The 27,477-nt window shown below is 40.6% G+C and overlaps 1 protein-coding gene across 1 annotated transcript in view; it reads right to left on the bottom strand.

Moving 5' to 3' along the window:
* Nucleotides 1–7,744: 7,744 nt before the first annotated feature.
* Nucleotides 7,745–27,477, bottom strand: part of LOC119651180 (tyrosine-protein kinase Dnt) — a 149,718-nt gene continuing 129,985 nt past the window's right edge. The window contains exons 2-4 of the mRNA XM_038054609.1: nt 9,325–10,447; nt 8,956–9,252; nt 7,745–8,879 (exon numbers count right to left, since the gene is read on the bottom strand). Coding sequence (XP_037910537.1) covers nt 8,768–8,879; nt 8,956–9,252; nt 9,325–10,447 — 1,532 coding nt within the window. The 3' untranslated portion in view covers nt 7,745–8,767. The remainder of the gene's footprint in view (nt 8,880–8,955; nt 9,253–9,324; nt 10,448–27,477) is intronic.

Below are 27,477 nucleotides of genomic sequence, written 5' to 3'. Positions count from 1 at the left end.
TGAAAAAGAAGCTAAAACGACGACTAAAGCTAAATCTGCTTCGATTTACCTTTATGAGAAGAGCAGTTAAATGTTGGTAGACAAAGTACAATCAACACGTGGGAAAAACAATTTCCACATTATTCCCATCTAAAAGGGGAAGATCAGCGAGACAAAAATGCAAATCTATTCTAAGGATGGATTTAGAAAGATAACCAAAGATTTCGCTACGGAAAAACGAAAATACTACACATACCAGCTTAAAAACTGCAAAGGCATGTGCGTTGTGATCAAGGGCGTTGAACTGAAAGTTGATCCCAATGATATAAAAGACGAACTTGCTGAAATAGGATATGCAGTGAAATCAGTCAGCATTATGGAATCGAAACAGAATATCGCAACCCTTATTCAAAGTTGAGTTGAATCCAGAGGCTCGCAAATTAGGGAGAAAAGAATTTCACCCGATATACAATCTTCGCTACCTCTTGCACCGAAGAGTCACAGTGGAAAAACCACATAAACGCAATAGTCCTGTTCAGTGTATGAACTACCAAGAACTGCCTTTGCACCAAATATAAAACAGAAAATGCAGCAATTATGGACAAAATCATACTGTCAATTACAGAGGATGTGAACTGTATAAAGCCGTGAAGCAAAACACGCTACCTGTTCAAAGAAGGGAGCAACAACAAATGAACTCTGTGGCTAAAACATAAACTCTGGCTAGCTCCGTTGATTTACCAGCCCCATCTATTCGTCCTGGAGTACGATTTATTGATGTAGTGAAAAACCAAGGCCAAGACGATCATGCTGCTGACAGTTCAAGGGAAGAAATATCTTCGATTATTGCTGCACTATCGAATAATCTGAATTAGTTCATGAATACTATTAGCACCATGATCCAGGAACTAATACAGAACCAGAATATAGTGTTGCAGATTCTTTCAAATAAAAACTAAATACCATAAAAATTGCTCATTGGAATGAAAACGGCCTAAGCCAACACAGAGCTGATATCCCCTTCTTGAAAACTCATGGCATTGATCTGTTTCTAATATCGGAAACTCACTTCACAGAAAAAAATAACAAGTCCAATGTTTCCGGCGATCTTTTTTATGACGCTAAACACCCTGCAGCGAAAGCCAGCAATATTGATTAAACGTCATCTCAAACACTACCCACTGGAAGTAAATAATAAGGATTTCATTCACGCCACTCCGCTATGCCTGCAGATGTGGTCAGGAGAACTTGTCATATCATCGGTTTATTGTCCCCGCGACACAAGACAACATGGGAGCAGTTTACTCAGTTCTAGTTCAGTTAAGGAACAAATTCATCGTCGCTGGAGATTTCAATGCAAAGCATACCCACTGGCGTTGAAGGTTAGTCTCTCTTAAAGATAAAGAACTATATGAGGCAGTCTTGAAACTGGACCACATATCAGCAGGTCAGCCTACTTACTGGCCAACTGATATCAACAAAATTTCAGACTTAATCGACTTTGGGGTCTCAAAACGAATCCCACGCCAATATACAATAGCGCAAATAATTTACGGGCTATCGTCAGAGCACTCTCCCGTAATTATCATGGTGCAAATAAGCTTAAGTGCAATAACTCTCAACCTGGACTGACGAGCAAATCCACCAATTGGCGCACATTCAAAAAGGAAATCAACAATAGTGTTTCTTTGGACGTTCGGTTAAGCAGTAAATCCGACATCGATGAACTGCTTAAGCGTTGCAACAAAATGTTACTAGGAGCCGCCTTTATAGCAACACCAAATACTTCGAAGAGAGCCGAATTCAAAGAAGTCTATTTGTCGTCAATTTTAAAGCATTTCCGGAATAAAGGAGGAGCACGAAGGGAATGGCAGCTGCATAGGTCTCCCCAAGCAAGAGCAGACTCAATGAAACAAAACAGCTTAAATCGGCGCTTATAGAGGATCAGGCGTCTGATATTCAACGATTCCTGGGCGGGCTGTCTGCTTCTGAATCCAGTGACTATTCGTTGTGGAAAGCAGATTATTAGGCCAACGTTCAGAGGGTCTCCGCTAAGAACTACCGCAGGAAATTGGCCTGAAAGTAATGATGACACAGCCAAAGTAGTCCACTTGGAAGAAGTATTTCAACCAATCCATCTTCAAATGCCATTTGAACTTCCCAGATACCCAATTAGCACCAACTTAGGCCTCCTGCAAACTTCCCTGAAAGATGTTAAAAGCATCATTAAAGAAAAATTCAACCCTAGAAAGGCTCCAGGATATGATTTAATTACTTCTTTCATGTTGAAACAACTGCCAGTAAAGGCCCGCAAATTACTGTATTATATCTTCAATGCAAACTTGAGAATCGGATATTACCCAAATTGTTGGAAGAATGCAATCATAACAATGATTCCTTCTTCCGACAATATCGAAAGTATTCGAAAAACTACTACTCCAGGAGCTATTGCCAATCCTAGCAGAGAGCAACGTTATACCTGATCACCAATTCGGATTCAGAAAGCAGCACAATACAACAGAGCAAGTCCACCGGATTGTATCAGAAAGAAACAATGCTCTCGAAGACAGAAGATACAGCAGTATTTCTAGATGTGGAAAAAGCATTCGACAAGGTTTAGCACGCAGGTCTTAGTAATAAAATTAGCCGTCTACTCCCTGGAGGTTTCCATAAGCTGTTGATATCGTATTTAACGAAACGGAGATTCCAGGTGAAGTACAAAGATATTCTTAGTGAACAACATAAGATCAGAGCAAGAGTGTACTCTGTCCTGTACTGTATCTTATCTACTCGGCCGATTTCCCTGTTAACGGATTAACCACACAGCACACACCTACCTTTGTTGACGACACCGCAATCTTAAGTTCACATGGAAACGCAAAAATAGTTTCTTTGCAGCTGGAATGTCATCTAAAGGTATTGGAAAACTGGCTTCAGATGTGGAGGATGAAAGTTAACGAATAGAAGTGTATATAAGAAAGTTTCACTTTGCGAAAAACAAATTGTCCTCAAGTCAAGATCAATAACATCGCTATACTTCAACCGGATCACGTTAAATACCTGGGGATACACCTTGATAGGAAACCCAATTGGAAATAGCACATAGGGGCGGAAAATCAATGACTTAAACTTAAGTTCAAAAGTTTTTTCTGGATGCCTCACAAAAAATCACCACTTTTTCTGAACTGTAAGTTATTGATTTACAAATCAATGCTTAAGCCTGTGTGGACTTTGGGGATTCAACTATGGGGCTCTGCTTCAGTGGCCTCAGTCTAAAGTTCTAAGATGCATATGTGGTGCTCCCTCCTTCGAAAATTTGCTCTTTAACATAATTCGAATTATTACAGTTGATTAAAGAGAAAATTCCCTGCAATGGCATGGGACTATGTTAATAATATGTTAGTTTTCAGAATTCAAGTGTATTTAAGCTTCCAATGTATGGTTGGAATCAAATAAACATTTATTCCAAAAAAAGTCTGCTCCCAAATTATCTGGGTCCACCGGTATTTGGTAGCATTTCCTCTGGTTTCCAATTCTTATGTTGATGTATTCCAAGTTCCTCCGGGTTGTTATAAGAACGGCTTCTATTTTGTTATCCCCGAGTTCTAACCCCACAATTTTAAGCCAGCTTTAGATTTGCTTCATTTGCTGCAATATCAATGTTTCCCATAACAACAATACCCTCATTAATGGAAATAAGGAGATAACTTTTTTCTATTTGCTAGTGATTTGATTTTAATTAGCATGAACTGCTATTTCGGGAACAACTTGTTTCCTTTTACGGATATCGTATACGAACTAGAATGAAATCAGTAGCGAAGAGCAAAAAACCGGCTTATTGTTTCCATTTAATTTAATCCCTACGAATATTGCGAACATATATTTAGTTGAATATCGACATATTTCTACTATTTCTGGTAGAGGCAGACGTGAGACTGAACTTCCACAAGAGTGGGCCCAGTACCGATCTCTGAGGGACCCCAGCTGAGTCATGGTAGCAGTTTGTACCCTGGTTGCTCTCGTATTTTTATAGCTCTGTCTGCGAAAAAGCTAGCCACTTTGTTTCTTAGGTAGAGGGAAGTTTTCATTCTGATGAACGGTACTTTGGTCTACGACCAGTTTCCCGTGTTAAAGGTATCCTTCACGCCCACTCTTTTAATCCCTAGCCTCATTCGGAACATCGTCAGGTTTCGGCGCTTTCTTATTACTTTTTTGCATACTCTCAGCAATTTATCTTCTGTGATACGAGGCATGGCTTCGTTGCAAAGATTTTTAAAGCTTTTGTTTTTGCTTTCTTTGCTCGCTTTCTGCAGATCGTACTTCAAATGTTTAAATATGGCGAGTTTTTCCCAGATGTTCAGTGTCCTGCCCAGGCATTGAACAATTCTGCGGGCTTTTAGTTACTTTGTAATTTACGATCTCCTCATTTCACTAGCGTCTTACTAAACCTACTGAGGAGGAGAAAAATTGGTCTTCGAAATATCGATATGCGTAAAATAAACTCCTTTTCGGCACTCTAGGCAAATTTAGTCTTTTATTTGATTTTATAATTATAAACACACCGACAAAACCACGACACAATTAACACTCGACGTTCGTTGCGCAACACCTACTATCTAATTAAAATTGTTTATCGTTCGATATTTTTCACGAACGAATTCACTATAATTCCCGCGCGTCTTCTCCCGGCAACAGCTCTTAACAAAGTCTATGATACCAATTGATGGCCGGTCCCTCTTCCTCACTCTGCATGTCCCGCTAATTTTGTTTTCGTTGACATGAACTTTGCACTCGAAATTCAATATCGTCGGGACCATAGCAAAAACTGCCTCAATTTTTTTCCATGCCGTATGCCTCCAATCGGTCTCATTCAATCGCTAGGAATACCGTGAACATATATTTAGTTGAATATTGTCATATTTCATATTTAGATTATCATATTTCCCATTCGCTCCAACCAGAAACAAAAGTTGAATATGCACCTAATAATATACAGCATGAGCAAGCCTCTGGGAGAGCAAAAGGTCAACCATCACTTGGCAATTTTAGGAAATTGCTATGTAAAATGTTTAAGTGGAAATGGTTTTAGGGGAAAGGTACCAGATGGTAGAATTTAGAAAAAAAAAATTATTATTATCATCAACGGCGCAACAACCGGTATCCGGCCTAGGCCTGGCTTAATAAGGAACTTCAGACACCCCGGTTTTGCACCGAAGTCCACCAATTCGATATGCTGAAAAGCTGTCTGGCGTCCTGACCTACGCCATCGCTCCATCTCAGGCAGGGTCTGCCTTGTCTCCTTTTTCTACCATAGATAATGCCTTTATAGACTTTCCGGGCTAGATCATCTTCATCCATACGGATTAGGTGACCCGCCTACCGCAACCTGTTGAGCCTGTTTATTCACTACCAGACGGTCGTGGTATCACTCATATATTTCGGCGTTATGTAGGCTACGGGATCAGTCAGTCTCATGTAGGAGGCCAAAAATTCTTCGGAGGATTCTTCTATCGAACGCGGCCAAGAGTTCGAGGAATAGGCAAGGCTTTGACCTTATTGTAAGACGTTTCGAGCTGGTGGCTCTGTTGGCAATCAACAACTGTGCCCAGATTTCATCATCATAGCTGTTATCGCTTGATTTTCGACCCTAGATAGGAGAAATTATCAACGGTCTCAAAGTTGTAGTCTCCTATCTTTATTCTTCCTGTTTGACCAGTACGATTTGATGTTGTTGGCTGGTTGGTTTTCGTTGCTGACGTTGCTACCATGTACTTTGTCTTGCCTTCATTAATGTGCAGGCCAAGATCTTGCGCCGTCTGCTCGATCTTGATGAAGGCACTTTGTATGGGGTAATTCTTTCCATGATGTCAATATCGTCAGCATAGGCCAGTAGTTGGGTGGACTTAAAGAGGATCGTACCTCTGGCATTTACCTCGGCATCACGGATCACTTTCTCGAGGGCCAGGTTAAAGAGGACGCATGATAAGTCATCCCCTTCTCTTAGACGATTGTGGATATTGAATGGTTTTGAGAGTGATCCTGCTGTTTTTATTGGCCTCGCACATTGATCAGGGTCAGCCTAGTCAGTCTTATCAATTTCGTGTACAGTTTTACCATGGTTATGCTGTCATAGGCGGCTTTAAAGTCGATGAAAATATGGCGCAACTGATGGTCATATTCCAGCAGTTTTTCCATCGCCGCACAGAGAAAATCTGATCTGTTGTTGATTTGCCTCTTTGGTATGGGCCAATCATATGGACGTATGGGGCTATCCGACCTAGCAAGATAGGGGAGAATATCTTATAGATGGTACTCAGCAACGTGATACCTCTATAATTGCTGCACTGCGTGATGGGATAGATAATGCCTTGTTGCCAGTCGCCGCGCATTGATTTGCTGTCCCATACTTTGAGCATCAGTTGATAAACCACTTGGTGTAATAGGTCGCCTCCATATTTAACCAATTCGGCTGTAATTCTATCGGCCCCTGGTGACTTATGGTTTTTAAGCCGATGGAATTCATGGACTGTTTCTTCTATACTTGGTGGTGGCAGTATTTGTCCGTCGTCTTCAGTTGGCGGGACCTTCAACTCGCCGATACTCTGGTTGTTGAGCAGTTCATTAAAGTACTCAAGCCATTGCTCCAATATACCTATTCTGTCGGAAATCAGATTTTTCTCTTTGTCTCGGAAGGATGAGCACCGAGTTGTATAAGGCTTCATCCTGCTGAGTTCTTGGTAAAACTTCCGCGCCTGGTGCAGTTGTTCCTGTACTTTTCTAGTTCACAGACTAGTTCGTTGTCCCAGGCTTCCTTTTACCGTCTGGTTCCGCTCGACGGAGTTCGTGACAAGTCTCTGCGCCTTAAGAATGCAACATTATTCGGTATGCAGCATTCTTACCTTCCGTTGCTAGCTAACATTCATCGTCGAATCAGTCGTTTCGACTTTTCTTGCGGCTGGGGCCAAGTATGTTTGCGGCCGTATCAATCATAACGTTCTTTAGGTAGTTGCGAAGATCGTTTGTTGCTGCTTCATCTCCAGGACATCTGTTAGCTGCGGTTATTACGGCACCCATTTCCCCCTTATAGGTGCTGCGGAGGGCTGCGTTGTGAATGGCTTCAGAATTCACTCTCACCTGATTCTCAGAGAGGCTTGTAGGTGGTGTTGTAATCCGAGCGGAGCACTATGCCAATGAGATAGTGATATTGGCCTCCCTTTATGTTCTTACATTCATCAATGCTGAGAGGTGGCGGTGTTCGATCAGCACGTGGTCAATTTGGTTGAAAGTGGTCCCGTCTGGAGGGGCACACGTTTGCTTTCCGCGCAAATTAGGTATTTCCAACAACCATTTCGTGCGATACTGCTAACTGAATAATCCGCAGTCCGTTATCATTGGTATCCCTGTGTAAGTTATGGGAGCCGACGTATCCCCTGAATACGGGGTCCGTCCCTACTTTAACAAAAATTGATAATTCTAAAAATTAAATTTTTAGTAGAAGTGACTGTCGGGGTGGAGATGGGGAAATGGGAAGGAATGTAGTCGGATGCTGAAGGGTGCTAGAACTTGAGGAAAAAAAGTAATGCTGCATATTAGCAAAGCATTCCTTCGTCAGCTCGTCATCGGACAAGGCGAACGAAATATTACACATGCCACAGAGCCGCGGACACTACAAGTTCTACTGAAGGTCGAATTTCGCGGCGAAAAGGTGGAAGTAGCTGGTCTATAACATTTCCACATTAATCCTTTCATAAAATGAAACATTTTCTTCCATTTCGACATTAAATACTTTTTTATTTCATTATAAATACGGCAATATATATACGCATTTCATCAAACATCTTTACATCTAGACTTCTTCCTTTGATGTATGTACTAAACACGGTATTTGGTTATTCACTACTTAAACGTCTAATCAACTACACCCTACTTCGTTTATATTGTACAAAAACAAACTATTTACAATTATAAGTCTTTGATAAAATCTCATTTTCGGCTTGCTGGCGACGAAAAAGCAACTAAGCACGATTGCCGGTCTATGAGCGCATGCATCGTAAGGAAGGACACTTGCAACAGAGGACAAAGTGAGGCTGCTAATGAATATGATCTTATATATAGGAGTAATTGGTTTAGTAACTGTACATATTAATTGGAGCTTGTTAACTACAATATTAAAGCTTTTGTAGGTCCTTTCCTCGGAGCGATGCACACGGCTGACGTCTCTCTTAGCGGCCTTCTCGCTAGCACTAGGTAAATGCAATGGTTAACTGAGTTGCTTGGCACTTGAATCAAGTGTACAGAGTGTGAAACGATGACTACTTAAAAATAAAGTCCGGAGTAAAGTATTCCTTTTGCATTTGTTGTTATTGTGAAGCATTTGAATTTGCGGGGTTTCAAGCAAAAAATGTTACTGTGTAACGAAATCATTCTGCTGTTAATTTCAAATAACTCAGACTTCTATCTCGTGGATTCAGGCGAATTTATGGAACATGGATACGAAAAAATTGTGATGAGTTTGCAGGAATGAAGCGTTGCTAGCCGCTGATTGCACAACAATACTCTTCCCTAGGGCTTCTAGTCTGTGCATTGCGTTGCTCGACGCTCTACGTAACATAGACTCCTACACGATACAGTATGCACTTCCTAATGACTACTTAATCTAGAACGGTAATCGGTCTTTGTAAAACATTACATGATTTCATATAATAGAGTTCGTTTTCAACTTGGCTACACGATTTGCAATATGAGTTCCATTCTACTAGCTATGTTCGTTTCAATCGTAGACACTAAACTAAACGTAACGAGTTATCTGAGTATAAAAATCGGATAGGCAAACTTGCAATTGTGCGAATGTTGGCCGTTCGACCGGCAAAAGCGCCCAACAATAAGCCATGATGGTGAATCTATAAAAACAAGAAATAAAGGGATTACTATTATGTTTCGAGTACTTTTCACGAAAAATTCAATTTCACCACTTACAATTCGTCAGGGCAATTATATGGCTGTGCCAGTCGATATCCATCCCGTAAATAATGCTCCATTTCGAAAGGATCAACTTCGTTGTATGGTTGTTTGGCGAACGTACATAACTCCCACATGAGTACACCAAATGCCCATGCATCGCTGGCTTCGGAGAATTGCTTTTTCTGTAGGGCTTCAAGCGCCAACCATTTAATCGGGCGATTCTCGCTATCGCCCAGACAATTATAGTCTGATGGGAATAAGTCTCGGGACAGGGAGCTGTCTGCTAGCTTAACTCGCAGTGAATCGTCAATACTAGGGTGGAATATTAAATTAGTTGGGTTTTGACTGGGATTAGTGTAAAACGCGAAAGGATTAATTACTTACACGCAATTTCTTGTAGCGATATCTTTGTGAACAACTCCGTGGCTATGAAGATGAACTAGAGCCGAGGCCAATTGTGAGGACATCATCACTATTTGAATCGAAGTGATTGATCGCGAGCAAGCGGGTTCAAGTAGAAATAGTTTTAGATTCCGTGTATTATTTTGAGCTGGGTAGAGGAGGAAAGGTGTTGTATGGTCTTCAATGGAAACTCCAAGAACTGATAGAATTCCTGCGTGCGAAGCTCCGTACAAGCTCATCCCTTCTTGAAGCAGAAGCGATACTTGCACTTGACTAGCATGTTGCGCAACAGTTTTCACTAAGACCTCTTGAGTGTCGTTGTAGCTTCCTCGATAAACTCGACCATATGTTCCTTCTTGAAGAAGACTTGATAAACGGACTCGACACCTTTGAACAGTTAACTCAGCAATCCGTCTGTGAAGTTCCTCTGGCTCCTGGCCTTCCCTTTGCCGTGGCAGTGTTGTATGGTGAATGGGTATAACTGATGGAGAAATGTATACTGAAGGCGGATTCGATGGGGGTTGCGTTTGAAGCCTTTGGAAACTTGATGTTCGCATCGGTTGTCCTCCGTGGTTTTGCCTTTTCGAAGGGCCTCGGGCACAGTAGGCAATAGAGATTAAAATAGATACTAAAATGATAGCGAGGATTCCTCCAATCACTAGAGTTATTATGCCGCTTTGAGGTGCTACCACAGTTTCTAAAAGTAATGGATCATCGACACTATTCTCTTCTTCGTCAGCATCTAGGCAAATTTTCTTCCTTCGAAATACCAGCTCCGTTACATTATTGGTTGCGCGATTCAATGTGACTTCTATTGTGATCGTCACTTCAACTTCGGCCGGCCGAATTCCTGTGCATCGCATAGCAATTGAAAATGTTTGAATTTCAGTTGGAATATCACCCGTTCGTGATATGTTGAGGGTAGGCCGCGGAAGAACTGCCGGATCCGATGTTGCTATATTTATGTTGTAAGGTAAGGGTCGACCCGCTAGGCTCTGCCATGTGAATGCGATGTCTTTAACATTAGCTGGAATGGGAACGATGAAATTCAGGGCGTAGTCATTGACTAAGCCGTCGCGAACGTAATATAGTTCGGCAGAGACGCCTGAAAAGAATGAAAGGAAAAATATATTAGTGATCGATGTTCTTTTATAATTATCAAATTGTGTTTTAAAATAAGGACCAAGTTTTAATAGGACGCAATTAACGAAGTTTACTGACAATACATCAAACAACCAATCACTGGGAAACGAGAATCTTGTGACGAGTTTAGATGAAATGCAAGCCGTTGTGTAGGCAAAAGTGATGAAAGTCCAACACCACACTGATATAAATACTTTAGGCTGTAAAGCTATTCCATTTACCGATCAACAGGTTGCTTTCTAAAAATCCATGAGGTGACGGCAGTGTTTTTTCACATATTGCGTCAGGTGAAGAGGTTTTCACTTGGTTCCCATCGCCTAAGGGCTACCGGAGGTTTGGGAGGAGCGTTCCCATGAATCTTGTTTTGGGATCGCATTTATACAACACGGAACGACGGAATGGATCATTGTAAAAAATTGTGCATCAAACTTGGGAAGTTCGCTACCGGAACATTTTCATGAATTCAGCAAGCCTTTAGGACAAATCAAAAGTCCTCCATTGACAAAGATTGTTCAAGGAGAACCAAGAGGAGGGAGCACGACCGGCGAATCATCAATTGCTGAGTAACAATTGGGCAACAAAAAGGAGTTAAAATATGCATGAGCAAGTCGAAGGATCAATACCATGGTCATCGCTTTTTTAAAGTCAGATGCATTATCCACCACGAATTCGTATGGGTACTTTAAGAAAGCCAATCCTGTGAAGAAAGCGATGTAAAAATCTTGCAAATCGCTAGTACGATGGTAAGCCTCATGAAATAATGCCCACTGTGGCCTATCAACCCATCAAGTCCACTTCAATGAGTGACCGCGACCTTGAGTCACCGAAGCAAACTTCAGGAAGTATGTAGAATTGGAAAAAGAATAATCCAAGTTTGAATGATTCTGAAATTAGCATTTGAAGTTAAGAGCGACGTAGCCATCAATACTTATGAAAACCCTGCATTGTGTATCATTCCTTGTGTAGGGAAAATTACAGAGAGAGTCATCTACAAAAACCTACTGTAGAAAATGATGATGTCGGAGTGGCAATATAACTTTCTGCCGTAGATTCAACTACTGTTGCGCAGTTCGAGGCAAATGATTGCTAAATATGAAAAATCCATTTAACTGCGCCAACGTGAGCAGAAAAGCAATGCGTTAGCTCTTTTCGTTAGCGCTTTCGGAGAAAACTTTTTGAAATGGAACACAAATGCCTGCACTGAGTTCTCTGCTATGAAAGGTGCTGGGATGGTAGTATTAGGCACGGTAAAATACAGACATTGGAGAAGTTTGAATGAAAACACCCAGAAGACTCATTCACGAATGTTTTCGAAAGTCAGGGAGCAAAAAATGGTGTTAGATGTGGGGATCGCGCTATCATATGCATCAGACGTGTCAGAGGAAATATAAAAAAACTCGTGGTAAAACAAAATGATTTCGTTTGATCGCTTCGTAGGATTGCATAGGATGGAGTAGAAGATTGGGTAAAGTGATGCTACCGATTGCAGGAATGGCTTTAATCGATATGCTAACATGGGTGAGCTGGCCACTATACGGAAGGAAGTGGACGGACACATTGTGGATGACTACCGGACATCGGACCTGACTGCCAACTAAAGTAGGGTGTTTCCGAAAAAATCAGTAGGTATAGAAACTTGAGAGAGAGATGAGAACTTCACCATACTCCGTAATCCCAGCTATTGTGAGGCTACGCGATGACTCCTGGATAATAACAAGTGGGAAAATATAGATTCCTGTTCCTAGTTACATTTAGATGCAACTTCAATTGCACATAACATAATTCTTTAAAAATAGTGCTCTTTTACAAATGATCAACTTAATATTTTAGTTCTCAAATATAATATTACATCTAGTCCCAGAACTCAGCGCTTCCTTTATTCTATTTTCCCGCATTTTAATTGTTCATTGTAAGTTAGCCGCAGCTTCAAGCACTCAGGTTTTTGTCAGGCGCATTGTAATATCCCTTAAGATCGTATATTCAATTTTTTTCCATGTGGTAGTTCAAGAAACAATGTCTCGTTAAAAGCCCTAAGGGTTTCATGTCCCATCTCTTAACACCTATAGCGCCAAGCCGAAAAAAACATGTCTACCCTTTAAGGCAGGCCTTTTTTGAATAGGTCGTACTCCCAGGCCAGGAGTGTCTTTTTATTTCTCTACATTGTTGAGCAGTTTACAGATGATGTTGAATAAGTATTAGTAGTTCCCCTGTAAACCAAATATGTATCAAATCTATACATGCGGCCTCAACATGTGAACTCAATTTGAATCAGATTGATAGATGCGGCGTTGTACGTGTTAAGGGACAATAAAAATGCTGTTCTAGAAACCCGGATTCTTTCGGAAAGATTTTCCATTTGACAACTTTCTCATTATCAACGATGTTCGAGTTTTCTGGTATTCACATCAAGGATGTTTTGTTCAGTCGTTCCAGCGGCAACTGCTGGCAACTCCACACTAACTGGGTTGATATATTGTTTCTATTTACTGCTGATAACGCCGGACGTCGACTGTCGGAACAGATTCGCATGGCAATCATTTTTTCGAGAGATCTACCCAGTTCTATAGTCACGTTTTGCGAAAACACCCCTGAGCCCGATCTATTTTCCACAACTGATCTGTTGGTCAAGATATTAAATCTGGACTACCAAAAGACAGATAAGGAGATTAGGCTGTAGTCCAGTTTTCCTAGCGTTCACTATGAGTCCATTGCAAAGCTACTATGGGTCTCCAACATATTGCGTCTGAAAAATTTTCGATAATTATTACGACTAGATCGTCCGCAATTGTTTGTGCAAAGACCTTTGCGTCCTTAGGAGCCATAGTTAGGAGTTTCTTATATTACATTAAGACATCTTGTCAGAATAGACCGTCCGATCAATATGTGCTACTCCAGTGTAGAATCTAACAGATTAAGATAGCTGTGCGTGCTATTTTGCCGCGTCACAATGAGACCTAATTGAAAGTATCTAAACGTTCATGAATGCGTCTAAGGCATATTCCATTCCATTTCCAATTTTTCTCGCAATCTCATGGACTGGCCGCATATTGCCTACAGTGAAATAGCCATCTAGGAATGTATGTATCCCTTATAAATCCGTTTACTAATCTTGCCAGTTTTTTCAGTAGAAAGGAAGTTATATTGATGCGCTGGAAGTTGGATTTCCTTGGTTTAGGAATAAATATTACTTTTATATCATGCCAGATAATTGTGTGCCAGGCATGCACGGTATATATTCCGAATATGCCATTCTGGCCTGAATACTTGTAAGTCCAGTCTCTTGCTTGAAGGCTATATGCGGCTGTTGGGTCTGAGCTGAGATTTCAAATGCCGCCTGGAAAGTGCACTTTAAGCAAACGGTTTGCTGTTTCTTCATCGCTTTTTGTGTACCCTCCATTCAGTAAATGTAGGTAACCCAGCTGCTGGCGTTCTTTGACAATGATCTGCATCAACTTCGAGGTCGCCTCAAGCGAGCAAAAGCGTCATCACGATCGCTTAGCGGACCTTATGCCTCTTTGTACCAATTCAGTCCAAAAGTTAAATCAGACTTCCGAGCCCTATTGCCTGTGAGCCAATGTCCTTCTGTTCTGTTTTTGTAAATCCGAGTTTCATTATGGGTGTTTTATCCTTTTTTGGGGAATGAGTGTTCTCTTCAAAAGCTGTTCTCATGCCAGTTGTAATCATCTGGGTTGTTTTTTAGATTCGAACAATCGATTTGAACCGCCTTTCAGGGCTTGTAACTCTGGCACTCAATTCAATTTTGTACGCCACCCAATTTGTCTGGAGTGGTTGGGGGTAAATCCATTTCTATTTCGAATTCGATGTGCCTGTGATATGAAAACATGATATCGATCGATACTCTCACCTCTCCGACAAGAGCCTCCATGTTTCGACTTCTCGTCTGACCGCATTGAAGCAAGTGGATTCATCACTTAAGTCGCAGTTCAATTCTTGAACTTCCTCAACAGATATACCTTAACGTCCTTCTATTAACCAAATGCCTCTACTTTTTATATACTGAATAGCTCTAGTGAATGTTCCACTGGGAATCTGTCTGTTGGCTTTTTGTTTTTTTTTGTTGTTGTGTGGTGTCTCCACTACATAGGTCGTCAACCAAGATAACCTAGAGGTCTTTTGGAACCACCATGCAGGTGCGGGGTTTACAATTTCCATTGGCATTCCACCGGACAGCATATCGGAAATTTAAGCCCCCGATTTCCCCACCAATAATATATTACACTTCATCTGCGCTTCAGATCAAAATATTGTGGGCTCCACGTCCCCTTCACAGGCCTTAGGAGCCGAAAGTTGAAACGTGACGTTCCAAAGCAAATAGTAGAGTCGACAGCCTACTGTTTTCCAGTTTATAGGCTCTCTCTCTTGCTTGGTTGCTTACGTGCTAGTGTTGAGGTTATTCTAGACACCAAATCATTTCCGAGCCTCAGCACCAATACGATTCTCATCTGGAAGCCATAGAAAGGACTTTTTCAACGATGACAACTCAGAGGTCCTCTTTTGATGAGGAGGAGGGAGGGGAAAGAGTAGTACTGTCTGTCATTAACAGAGTGAAGTTCGCTTTTTAATTTAAATATTTTTTTTCATTTTCATTTTATTATATTACGGGAATCAATTTTACCCCCCTTTAAAAAAAAGAAAGCCAAAAGCTGAAAAATCCTCTACATGTCAACTATGATTACTGATTGCAACTCTTTATCGCAGAAAGCAGGAAAACATTTCGAATCAATTTCAATCTATTTTGCAGCATCTTAAACCCCAACCACTTTCTAAAATGAAATTTCAGTGCATATTTTTCAGAAAGTCAAGTGAATTACTTTCACTGCAACTATAGCAACTAGAAGACGAACAATGGAGAAAATCTAATAAAAATGTATCTTTTCTTGGGAATATAAAATTTTTACAGATAAAAGCAATAGCTCAGACTAATGGAAAAAGCTTTTAAGAAATTTCCAATGCCAAAATTGAATGAAGCCGTTCGAAAGCAATACATCAAATTATCTTCGATTTTCAGGAAAGCTTATAGTACACGCTTTCATGCCTGAGATCATGCAACCATAAAATTATTAAGTTCAAACCCGCACTTGAAATAGAGCCAAAGCCTTATCCTTGTGAGGAATTACCGTTGCAAAATCATAAATCCTTTTCAATCCATAAGCTTCTGATGATTTGTACGCTAAATAGTTCAACTGGGTATATTTTACCCTTCACTAGGTGCCACGTTATCGTGCCCATATTTTTCATTTTTAAGGCCTCTCTGTAGATTTGCAAGGATAGCAGGGATGGAGTAGTTTCCAATATCATCGAGCTTTTGTGTGCTCAAATGAGGTCTGAGAATTAATGCGACCATATCGAATATCAATTGATTTTTTTAGTCCTTCTTGAATCTTTCTGCGTTGCCTCGATTATTCGTTCTGCGTTAGGCTGTTATATTCATTGATTCTGGAAAATCTATTGTCTCTTCAATAATATTTATTACTGAAATGCGTACGATCAATGTATTTAGAACTAACGACGGTTTGTTATTCTCTGCACTTTGTATTGTGTGACCCGAAAAAATCCGTAGAAAATCTTGACAAAAGTCTCAATATATTTGAAGGGTCTAAAATTCCTTGCTTCCACTCTCTTAGGATTTGCAGTTGTCAGGGAATCGAAGGGTCTTCAGGTATATTTTTTTTATATGATCGATGAAGGTCTATCGTGCCAATGGGTGTCCTTCTCAGGCGTAGCCTCGCCTACCAGGTAGCTATTCACATTTTCCGGGTATGGAAGTTAAGTCGTCTGGTATTTTGACAGCTAAATACCAGTGGACAATGAATTGAGGCTTTAAATGAAAATACGGTGCCAGAAATTCAAGGTGAATATTGAATAGAATTTCCGGAATGGTAGAAATCAATAGATGCATAATATGTCGCGAAGAATGATGCATCTGCTGAATGGATGAAACTTAGAACTCCTAATGATCCCACAGTAAATATATGTATCTTGAACTGTATTCATTCATTGGAATGAAAGTCTAACTTCAATATGGAATTGTTGGGAATACGAAGAAATTAGGTTTCATCGCCTACAATCTGTATTGAATCGATTGAGTAAATGAAATTGATTGTAATTAATTAGGAAAATAACACTTCAAAGAAATTTACTAGACCTCAATTAAATGCGTCAGAATAGTTTGCATTCCACCTCCTGCAGCGCGCTTCATTCTTCAAAATCAACTTTTAGAGAAGATTTCAGAATTGTTTGCTCGCAATTCAATTACAACATCAATGCATACCCCGACGCCTTCATTTAAAAGCGAACGAGATGTTTTTTTCTCTCATTGAAAGTGGTTTAACAAAGGCGTGGATTATAGGACAAATCGACGATTCATTCGGGTTGAGCAGTGGTTCAATCCGTAAGTGAAATTTGATCGAAAAGGAAGGCTGAGCCTTTATTACACTCTATGAGCTGAATTGTAGTATGAATCGAAAGATATTGGATTAAGAAATAGTGAGCGCTTTGTTGTCATTCCACTGGAAATGTGTCTTTTGTTAGCTGGAATTATACAGAGAGAAGCTATGTCTTCGAACTATTATTATTCGATTAAAGGTTGAATGCAAGGCACTATGATGTGACACAAAAGAAGGAAATGCTACCGGAGACGTTCACGCGTTTAATCTTATATGAAATTGTGGATAAAATGCGGGAACGATTACGAATAATAGTTTTCGGCATTCGTTTGAAGATATTTTTCAAAGAGTAGACAAAATGTGGGTTGATTGCAAAATGATAATCATGACATATGGAGACCGATCCGACTGATGAAAATTCAGCCCGATAAAAATTTTACTTATATCCTGATACGTAATTACATCCGCACAACTGGTAAACAGCACGACATATAGATATAATTCAATTAATTCTTAGTCCCTTGGCAAGCTGAATTGTGAAAAGAAGAAACGGAAAGCCTTTCAATTAAACCTCTAGGAAACATCGCTACACTAGCGCAGAACAGTTTCAACTTGATCTTAGTGTTGAGATAACTGCATTTCCAGATTTTGCACAGGGCAGCGCTGCTAATGCGTCGGGCAACATCCAGTTTGGTGCCACCATCGCGTCGGCAAAAACTACGCTTCCTTGATATACAAATTGATCCACATCTTCGATGCTTTGCCCATTAATACAGATAGGGAGAGTGCGATCACCCGCCAGACTGGCAACTTTGGTTTTGTTAGTGTTTATTGTATGTACTATCCTCTCTTTTCAAATCCAGATCTATTTGGCCAAGGACCATGACCCGATGAGAGAGCAAACAGGAGTGAGCAGCATAGTAGAGGTATTTGAGGAAGATGTCATCGTCCATTGAATTTCTCCATATCCTCCGGACAAGGCAGCATGGAGAACGTTACCGATAATAAGATGGAATAAAATCGGTCACAAAATGCAATCCTAGCAGACTCCATTTTGGACCTCGAACTCCCCTCCTGTTCACGCTATTGAAAGCTTTCTGAAAATCGATGAAGATGAAGGTGTTGATGTGGTCAATGCAGGAGGATGCCGAGCGGAAACCAGCCTGTTCTCTGTCAATGAAGCTTTCAAGATATTCTTTCACGCTTTCCAGGAATATTTTAGCTATTATCTTTGCGACAACAGGGAGCATGCAACCCAATTGTCACAGTCAAAACAGGCGCGTTTCTTTGTGATCTTGACTCATCACTGCAAAAAGTCTCGGATTGCCAATATTTCTGTATGAGTGCAGATCTGCAGTAACTGCAGGTGCAGCGATAAATAACTCTGCAGAAGACAGCGGCTTTACTCTGCATTGAAGGAACAGTCCATATCGGCGTACTACAGTGACGGTTATGGTTCATCAAAAGCATGAGGAACTTCCCCGGATGTGATACGGTTAATAACCGTGGCGAGGTGTTCTTTCCACCTCATCATTTGTTTATCATCGTGGATGAGAAGTTGCTCGTAGACATCCCTCAAGGATCATCGAAAGATTAGCGAACACCTGCGAGCATTTTCTGGATGCGGTATACAGTCCTGAAATCATCGTGATCTGCGGCATTTCCGCTTCCTAAACCACCGGAAAAGCAAATTCCCTCTTGGCATGGCATACACTACGCAGAACTTCTCGAGATTTCGCTCGATATTGGAGTTAGAGCGCGTTCCGTCCGCTATCGCCAGGAGACAGCTCTTAAATCTACTGCTGATCGCGAAGTAATCGAGTTGATTGCTCGTACAGCGTCGGTCATTTGAAACTGAATTGACTTTATGTCAGGCTTTGGGATCGAGCAATATGCCACCAATGACGAGGCGGTGGAAGTTGCAGAAATCCACGAACCTTCCCGTTGCGGCCGACAAGACCGTGTTTCCCTATCACATGTCCGAGGAAGGTGTTGTCAGACCCCAACTTGGTATTCAGATTATCCATTACGCTCTCAATGTCATCTCGTAGAAAGCATCCTTCTCCACTACATCGGAAGTCTCTGTTGGTGAGTAGCATTGTATATTATGATGCTCCTTAACCTGGACCGGAATCTTGCAGTTAGAAGTCTGTCAGAAATCGGTTCACAAGTCAAGAGAGCGCGCGTTACGGTAGCCGTCAGAAGCAACCCAAAACTGTTTTCACGTCTGCTACCACTTGGCTTTCCAAGGTATAAAAGTAGATTGCCATAAGTGTGGCAAGAGGAAAAGGAGTACTCTCCAGAGTCTCACCGTTTTACTTTACTTAAACTTAGAATTCCCGCTCAAGTTGGAGAAAGCGAGCATTCTGAGGGCTCTCGCTACCATTATCGAGGAGTGTGCGCACATCTCTGAAAGCAATCATAGTCTATTTTTGATAACCAAAGGTCGTAGCCGTGAGGTGAGTCCCCATCCGAGCCATTGTCGATGTTTGGTGGGAGAACTAAATATGTAATCAAAAATAGGCAACGTTCTGAAGTGCAGTGTTGACAAGAATCAATTTCGGTGATCATTTATTTAGCTTGCAATCTCCCAAAGCAGATATGAAATTATTAGGAAAAGAAGCAATTATAAAGCAATTTCCAGAATATTAAGAACGATAAAGGCTAGGGACTGCTTGATTGATCCGGTAATAGAAATTTTTACACATTGCCGCATCGATCAAATCTGGCGAGCATCTGTATACGATTCATAGGGAAATACAAAACAAAAACAACTTTGCCTATCTAGTATCCAATCGTCAAAGAAGCCAAAGTGCACTACGAAAATTATGCGGAATATTAGAGGGCCACCATCCTTTTATTTCCGGGACCGGAAACAGTACCAGCAACACAATAAACTCAAATTCTTTGGCCATGACGGCTAATCTGTAAGCTGAGGACGCCCACAAAACATAGATAATAACCAACATCATTCCAAAAACGTAATAATAATGCGAGAGGCCGAAGGTCCTAGCACTGAGCGAAGGTCGACTAACGTTCAATATGGTGGAAATGGTACATTTTCAAGCAGTGGTGACAAATTTAAGGCGCCGTCAGTTCAACGTTAGGATTGCCCCTATGTCACAATCTAAGGGTATTTTCCTGTAGAACAGATTCCAGATCGATGAAGCACTAAAAGCAGAAGGCGTATAATACGGAGCAGAGAAATATATGCCCGACTAGTTTTACGCTAAGTGGAATTCGTAGAAGGTTCTGTATCTTCCAGTCGTTAAGGATGATGAATAGTTATTCCGGATCGGTCAAAGATCTGTAATTAGAATTATTAATAATTCAGATAGGACTGAACAGTCCTAAATTCCCACACAAAAACGAGGGAGACCAAGAAAGATTACACTAGCTGAGAGTTCGTTTCTGGTAAGGAAGAGGAGTAGCTTCCTTTGTCCTTTAGGAGAGGGAGACCAAGAAAGATTACACTAGCTGAGAGTTCGTTTCTGGTAAGGAAGAGGAGTAGCTTCCTTTGTCCTTTAGGAAGCTATTCCTCTTGTAAGCAGCCGCTTAGTAGATAAGCAGTTGTATGCCTCGTCATATGTTACTCTCCGAAGAGCATTCCAAATCCGTAAAACCCTAAAATAAGCTTCTAATTACTATACTGCTTATTTATTTGATTATTTAGAATTTTGCAAACACGTCATTCGGACACACAACATGTGTCCTTCTCCAGTGCTAACTCTATACTGCTCCAAATGAACTTGTTTACGTTGTCCAGAACTTCTCAATGAAGACTATGTGAAGCAGTGACCTAAATTCCGAACGCTCACAATGACCTGAAGGATGTCAATGTAATCGAAATAAGGAGACTCACAACGGAAACTACACTGTTTTCAGTGGACCAAGCTTCTGAGGTGTTCCTTGATGCATTTCAATATTATGTTAGTTATTTTTTTTGCCACACAAGGAAGCACTCCACTTGTCGAACTCACTCCTTCTTCGGAATCTTAACGATCATCCTGTTCTCTCACTCACTGGGGAAGGCGTTAGATCCCCAGGATTTACAAACAACTGAAAATAGCAACTCTGTAGAAATAGAAGGAGTTGCAGAGAACATTTACGTAAAGAGACCATCAAGTCCCGACAGATTGCTTCACTTTTTTTCTGGAGAAGCAACCCTTATCCGAATGTTATGGATATCATCTACGATTCAGAATCGTGATCCCGTCCTCCTTTGACCTCTTCAGTTGCTCATCACCGCCGATGAGAGGCCTACCGTTAAAGCTCTTGCATGATGCTCTACACAACAGGAAAATTGTCGCTATTTACAATAGTGTCTGCTTGCCCCATCTAACCTAGAAGTGGCACATTTCAATGACCGGATCGGTTTCAAAAACATACAAGACTTGCCACTGGTAATGGAAGTTTCTAACAAGGCCGGGCAACCGGAAGCTGGAAGGTTCAGGTATGAAAGGTTTTGTGTATTTCTGAGAATATCCACTTTCACAGACAGCAAACCGATTTTAATCAGGTTTTGTTTTACACAAAACCTTAAAAAATGGAGACCATTAACTATTAATTCCAAAAACCAAAGCACTGGTTTTCTTGGTGTTTTTTGGTCCTACAAGACTTTTTTGGAACCATTTTGTATACATTCTAATAGTTAATTCCTTAGTTCAAATTTGATGACTGATAATGTAACGATCATGACATACACAATCTCGGAGTTTTTGCTGGTCATTCAATTGATTTTTTCATTGTGTGGCTCATCTTCAATCGATTGTCTTTTTTTGTGAAAATATGTACAACACCGAGAAACCTTAGACCTTGGTAAAAAAAAGAACCCTTCTTCCATTTGACAACTTCCATTGCGCTGTGACCAAGCCTGAGCAGAACAAATTAGTTGTTTGAAATATGTATTATTTTTAAAACGTTTCACGAAAAAATTACCACAAATTCCTTACGGTTTAACGAATTTAAACTTGTGCTGAAAACATACTATACTTGCCGGTGTTTTTCTAAGTCCCGCGGCTACTAGATCAATCGTTATCTTGCCAGTCTTTTTAAGTAATTCACACACATCTACTGCTTTTCCATCCAAATAATACTATAATAATATTGTGGAATTCTAAAAATTGGAAGAATTCAAACTCTTAAGAAGGAGCTTTCGCTGCAGTCTGAACAACCCCTAAGAAGGCGCAAAAAGGAGTTTGAAAACGATTTATAGAACGAGATCTCACGGTACAGAAATAGAAAAATAAATCAATTACGGGGATCAACATAAATGAATTTGCTTAAAAAACGAACAAATCATGCTTCCACTTGGTCTCTCCCAAAGAGCAATTATTCCGTTGATATCTTTGCATGCATCATATTCCATGAATATATCGACGATAAAAACTAGAATCCATACCAAATCTGAAGGTTCCGAAAAGGGATTATTCCATTCTTATTGCCAGTGACGAGATTTTACTTCTCGAAATCACTCACAATTCAAACATAGAATTAAATCTCCATTCATTCTATCCCCAACTCCTAGTCTAAGATTTCTTTTCCCCCCAAAGCAATAATGACGAAGAAAGAAAACGAGAAAATAAAGAAAACCAAGCTTTGTACAAGAATTAACCCCTTTTCTGCAGTTGTCCCGGAATTCAATGATTCGTGAACTGAACGTGTTGAGGGGATGTGTGCACCAGCAGAAAATTCATATGGAATTCTAGCTTTCTTTTCCAGAATGCAAGCACTATTTGCTCGTGTGTCTACCTACTTACAGACGTCCTGGTATCAGTTCATCTATAGGTTTTCAAAGGACTTGGAATGAAGTCATGAGCCTTACGTACGCTCCACTGGTGCCAGTACAGATGATGACTACTTGAAAATTCATAGCATCTGAATGGTTTGTGCACTGTTCTTCTCACAAATTGTACAGGAGGGCATAATTGTGCTTCCGTAAACTTAGAATCGATATCGCTTTTCAGGTCTCTTGCCTTTCTGATTCCCAGGCATTAATGGGATTCTTGTAAAAATCGAGGATCCTAAGTCGTTTTGATTGCTTAACTATTTTTTTTTTTCATTCTTGGGGACTGTACAGCTCGAATTGCATTCACCTTGGAAAAACTGCACGTACTAGGGACGATCCATCTCATTTCGTTCAGACGTCACCAAACGCGTTATTCGTCGAAATTTTAAAGGGACGTGTCGAATTTCGTCACGGTTTTAGTTTAAAAACACTGTTCCTTGAAGAAAAGAAGATAAGTGTTAATAATCTTCTTCCGAAAATGCACTGCATTTTTTTCCAGTTGAGAAATATCTATTTTCAGAAATCGTACTCATAAGAGGAATTTTGACCTTAGGAGCGATATTAAAGTGCTCTGGCGATGGAGTGAAAAATTTGAGTGTATCAAATTTCGTATGCGTCCAACAGCTCGAAGTGGAACAACTGTTCAAAAATTATGTAGGTAGAAAGATCTTGGCGTATTTACCTCCTCGGATTGAGGGAATTAATTGGAATATTTTAGTCTAAAAGAACGTTTGTATGAATGTATTTATTTGAGACCTACAATTGAAATAGCATTGACTTCGAGTTGATAAGGAACATACGTTAAACATGTCGCTTCCAGAAAATTGCCAACTCTTTTTAGATGAATATTATTAAAAAAGATTCCCGGGCGTTCGCTCTAGGTGTATTATTTGCGGTAATAAAATACTAGACCAGAAAATATCTGAATCTGAATGGGAGGGACACTATTCGCAGTAAATATCATTATAATTCAGTAATATTGTACTAAAATTGTCTTTGGTCAATTGAGTTCGGGATACCACCAATCCGCGTTAACAATGTCTGCAATTATTCAATTATCCTTAACACAAATGTATAAAATTTTGTTTGAGAATCGAGGGATTCCTAACTCCGCGATCCACTTCATGGCGGACCGGACCAGTTGGAAAGCAACATACTTTCCCGGTTATGGTCCACGGAACTTTCATCCTTGGGCAAGCACCCAAATTACAAAATATATGACTTGGGGGTTTCGCACCCAGGGCAGAGGTGCGGCAGCGTCTGATAAATAACTTTCCGTAGCAACATTCTTGAATAATGTTGTCTGATCTAATCTTCCTTTATGATTGTTTCACCTTTAGGATAGTTCATAGTGATTTCATCTGGTCTATCTATTCCAAAAAAGCAGAGTCGTGACTGACTGCACGTTCTCAACCTCCCCATATTTTCACCAACAATGAACTTCCTTCTACTCATCTAATTTTCGTAACGCTTCTTGCAATACATGTAATTTGGACATTTCTTTTAGATGCTGTTTACAGAATTTTAATTCAATTTATTTTAAGTATATCTTCATGCCATTAATAAGGATTTACTGTCGAGCGAATGACACACTTTAACCTGAAGTTCAAATCAGAAACTATGGTCTTCCGAAAGATCTTATGACGCCGAGAAAAGAGTACACTTAATGGTGGCCCAATACTCACCAATACTCAGTACGTATTCGATAAGCAAAATAACTCTCCCACTGTCGAGCGGCAGCTGGATCATATAAGTGCTCGATGTTAATCTAGGGGGTCGCAGCTATCCAACCCTGCCAGAAGTGGCGGATGCAACATACAAAAGAACCTAAGCGACCATCAGATGGTAATCTCTTTCGTGGCCTTTCGATATCAGCGCCTCGTTACGTACTTCCAACAATCTCCTAAATCGACTGCTGATCGCGAACTGGTCGGTATGATTACTCGTACGGCGTCGGCTAGTTGAAACGCAACTGTTTCTCTATCACATTTCCAAGCACGTGTTGAGAGCGCGGTAAAGGTCAGAAGCAGCCCTACACCGGATTCGCGTCTGGTACCACTTGGTTTTTCAGGGTACAAAAGCACATTACCGCAAGAGGGAGAGGGATGCTTTCCAGAGTTCCACCATCTTATTTCGCTTAGGCCTAGAATGTCAAGCTTATATCGAGGAACGTGCGCACGTTTCAGAAACCAATCATAATCCGTTTTCGATAGTCAAAGGCCGTTGCCATGAGGTCAGTCCATATCCGAGGCGTTTCGGTAGCAGTAAAGTTTCAAAATTTGCAGGTCGGTAGCGCACCAATATCTAACCCTTCTAGTCGCCTCTTACGACAAGCCGAGAAGACTTTGAGTGTATTCTTAAGCTCCAACACACAAGTCGACAACTTCAGTAATTGATGAAGATGCCAGGAAATAACTCTCGGGCAGTGTACGACGCTTTGTCATGTAATGAGTAAGGAATCTTGATTCAAGGACGGTATCAGAATGTAAAGAGGATAGTCCAAAATACGGGAATCAGTAAGCCAGTAAGATCACTCCAAAACTGTACACTAAATCGCCACTTCATCAAGTTCTCGAGAAGCCCACTGGGCCTACATGAATCAAATGTTGGCGATTCTGCTAAAAAAGAGACGAAGTCATTGCTATGATTAGCATCATTCATTGCTAATCATCATGACGGGTAAGGAAAGCTAAAATCGAGATAAAGTGCGCACATCTATCCGAGCCAATAAGCCTAGTAAAAGGTTTCACCAACCGTTATCACGAACTGTGGCATTACCGACACAATTCAGGCTGATCGACTACTTATAGGGAAACATAATCCTCTCGACATCACCTTCTTCTGTCTAGAGGAGATGAATTAGGTAAAATATCCCAGCATACTTCTGGAGGGACGGCTGATTTGAAGGAAAAGTTTGTAAATAAAGATTCAAACGCTTAACGGTAGCGTCCCCTATAATCTTAATTTGGACTTACGGTTCTATCTATCTAATATCGACCTTCCACGAAGAATCTAGCCAAGAGTGTTGGATGTAGGTTTGTTCATGAAAGATGTGGATATTCGCAGGGATCTTCAAATTTCGGCAAATAGAGAGGAAACCCTATGTCAAATAGCAAAATATAAAGGAAAAGAAGCTTCTCAACTTAACTTCTTAGCCAGAAGCGTCGCACTAGCCAATGGGAAAATTAAATGTTTTTCAAAGGAAATAAATGAGTGACTAAATGTACAGTTGATATATTTCATATTCCAAGCCTTGCCGTAAGATCAGTTAAGTTTCGACTGACCTTCAACGACCATTTAATCAGATCGAGCAGCAGTAGATTTACAGAAACGTGCAGAAGAATCGATGCAGATAGGGAGCAGAGGCCCTTTTTGGACAATGCTAGCGGAGTTATGTAAGACGTATTGGAGCTTTGTTATCGTGATAAAGTACTTTAAGGTAGCACATTGGGTGACCAAACGAAAGAAATTCCACCACTGCGTTGGTTGAGGAAGCAGAAGCCACCCTAAATAACAATAATTTCGTTACCGTATATTGAATCACGGTAGAGCTTACAAGTGTAAAGTAAAGCCGCCAGTCGAGGCGTTGCTTGGAGCTAGTGCAATTTCTGCAGATGGAATCTGGTGTCTTCGCCAGGGAGAGCAAGAAGGTGATGATCATGAAGTTTCCGGCAAAGGGCACCCGTGTTGAATACGATGACCGGTAAAAAATATCCATGCCCCCTGCAGTCGCAAAGAAAATAGCTAAAATAATCCTCGAACGCATAAAAGAACACCTCAAAAAGCTGATCGACAAAGGAGCAGATTGGTTTCCGATCTTTCGGAGTTGGTGAATGTTAACAGACTACATAGGAGAAACATTCCGGAGAAACTAAAAGTTATTATCAGAGCGACACATGACGACATCACATTATTTCATGTACTGCGTCTTCTAGAAATTTTAAGTCGCAAAGGGAAGTCCGCCTAGGTTGCACTTTATCATCGATATTTTTTACTTGTTATCCGTAAAGTTCTTCACACCACCTTGCTTGGAGGATGTGGAGGGTTTCAACGGTTCACGAGATTCTCTCGATTACGTTGATGACATTTGCTTACGTTCTCACGGAATAATGAACTCCTCGATTTGAAGAGGGAGATAGAGTCGGACTTAAAATAAATATGTATCAATAAATCAAGTTTTTCGGTCTAGCAGGTCACCGCACTCTTTTCATGCACATACATTAACGAGCAGAATATCGGAGGAGTCGCTGATGCTGAACTGGATTTTACTCGACGCATTAATAGCACTAAATCCTGGTTTCTTTATGTTGTCTAAATTTGAAAATACAACTATCTCAATCACAAATTGAGATTGATCTGACTATTACTCGAGAGCGTCAGCAACTCATTTTCTCTTCTATCAACTTGTATCTGCGTCAGAGGGATACTTTAGCCTGGGAGAATATGAAATGAAGAACTTCATCGAACCTCTGAAAAGCAAATTAATGTTGAGTAGCCGGTATAAATTTGCAACAAAAGTCACATGTCACATTGAATACGGTGTATGACCAACAAATACTGTGTCGCTTCTTCCAGATCTTCTCTAGATAGAGTCAGGATTGATATATCCAAACTTACAAATTTGAGATATGCTAATTAGTTGGTCTCTTAGCTCTGCCATGAGTTTAGATTCAATTTCTGAACATCGATCCATTTTCAGAACAAACCTCGACACCTCGACTCAGGTCCATCAAAGAATTAAGGAAAGAATGATTGTCATATCAGGGTACTCAGAGATACAAGGTATCGTAATCATCC

This window comes from Hermetia illucens, chromosome 3, assembly GCF_905115235.1.
Source record: "Hermetia illucens chromosome 3, iHerIll2.2.curated.20191125, whole genome shotgun sequence".
NCBI classification, from domain to species: domain Eukaryota; kingdom Metazoa; phylum Arthropoda; class Insecta; order Diptera; family Stratiomyidae; genus Hermetia; species Hermetia illucens.
This window is presented reverse-complemented; position numbering and strand designations above follow the sequence as displayed.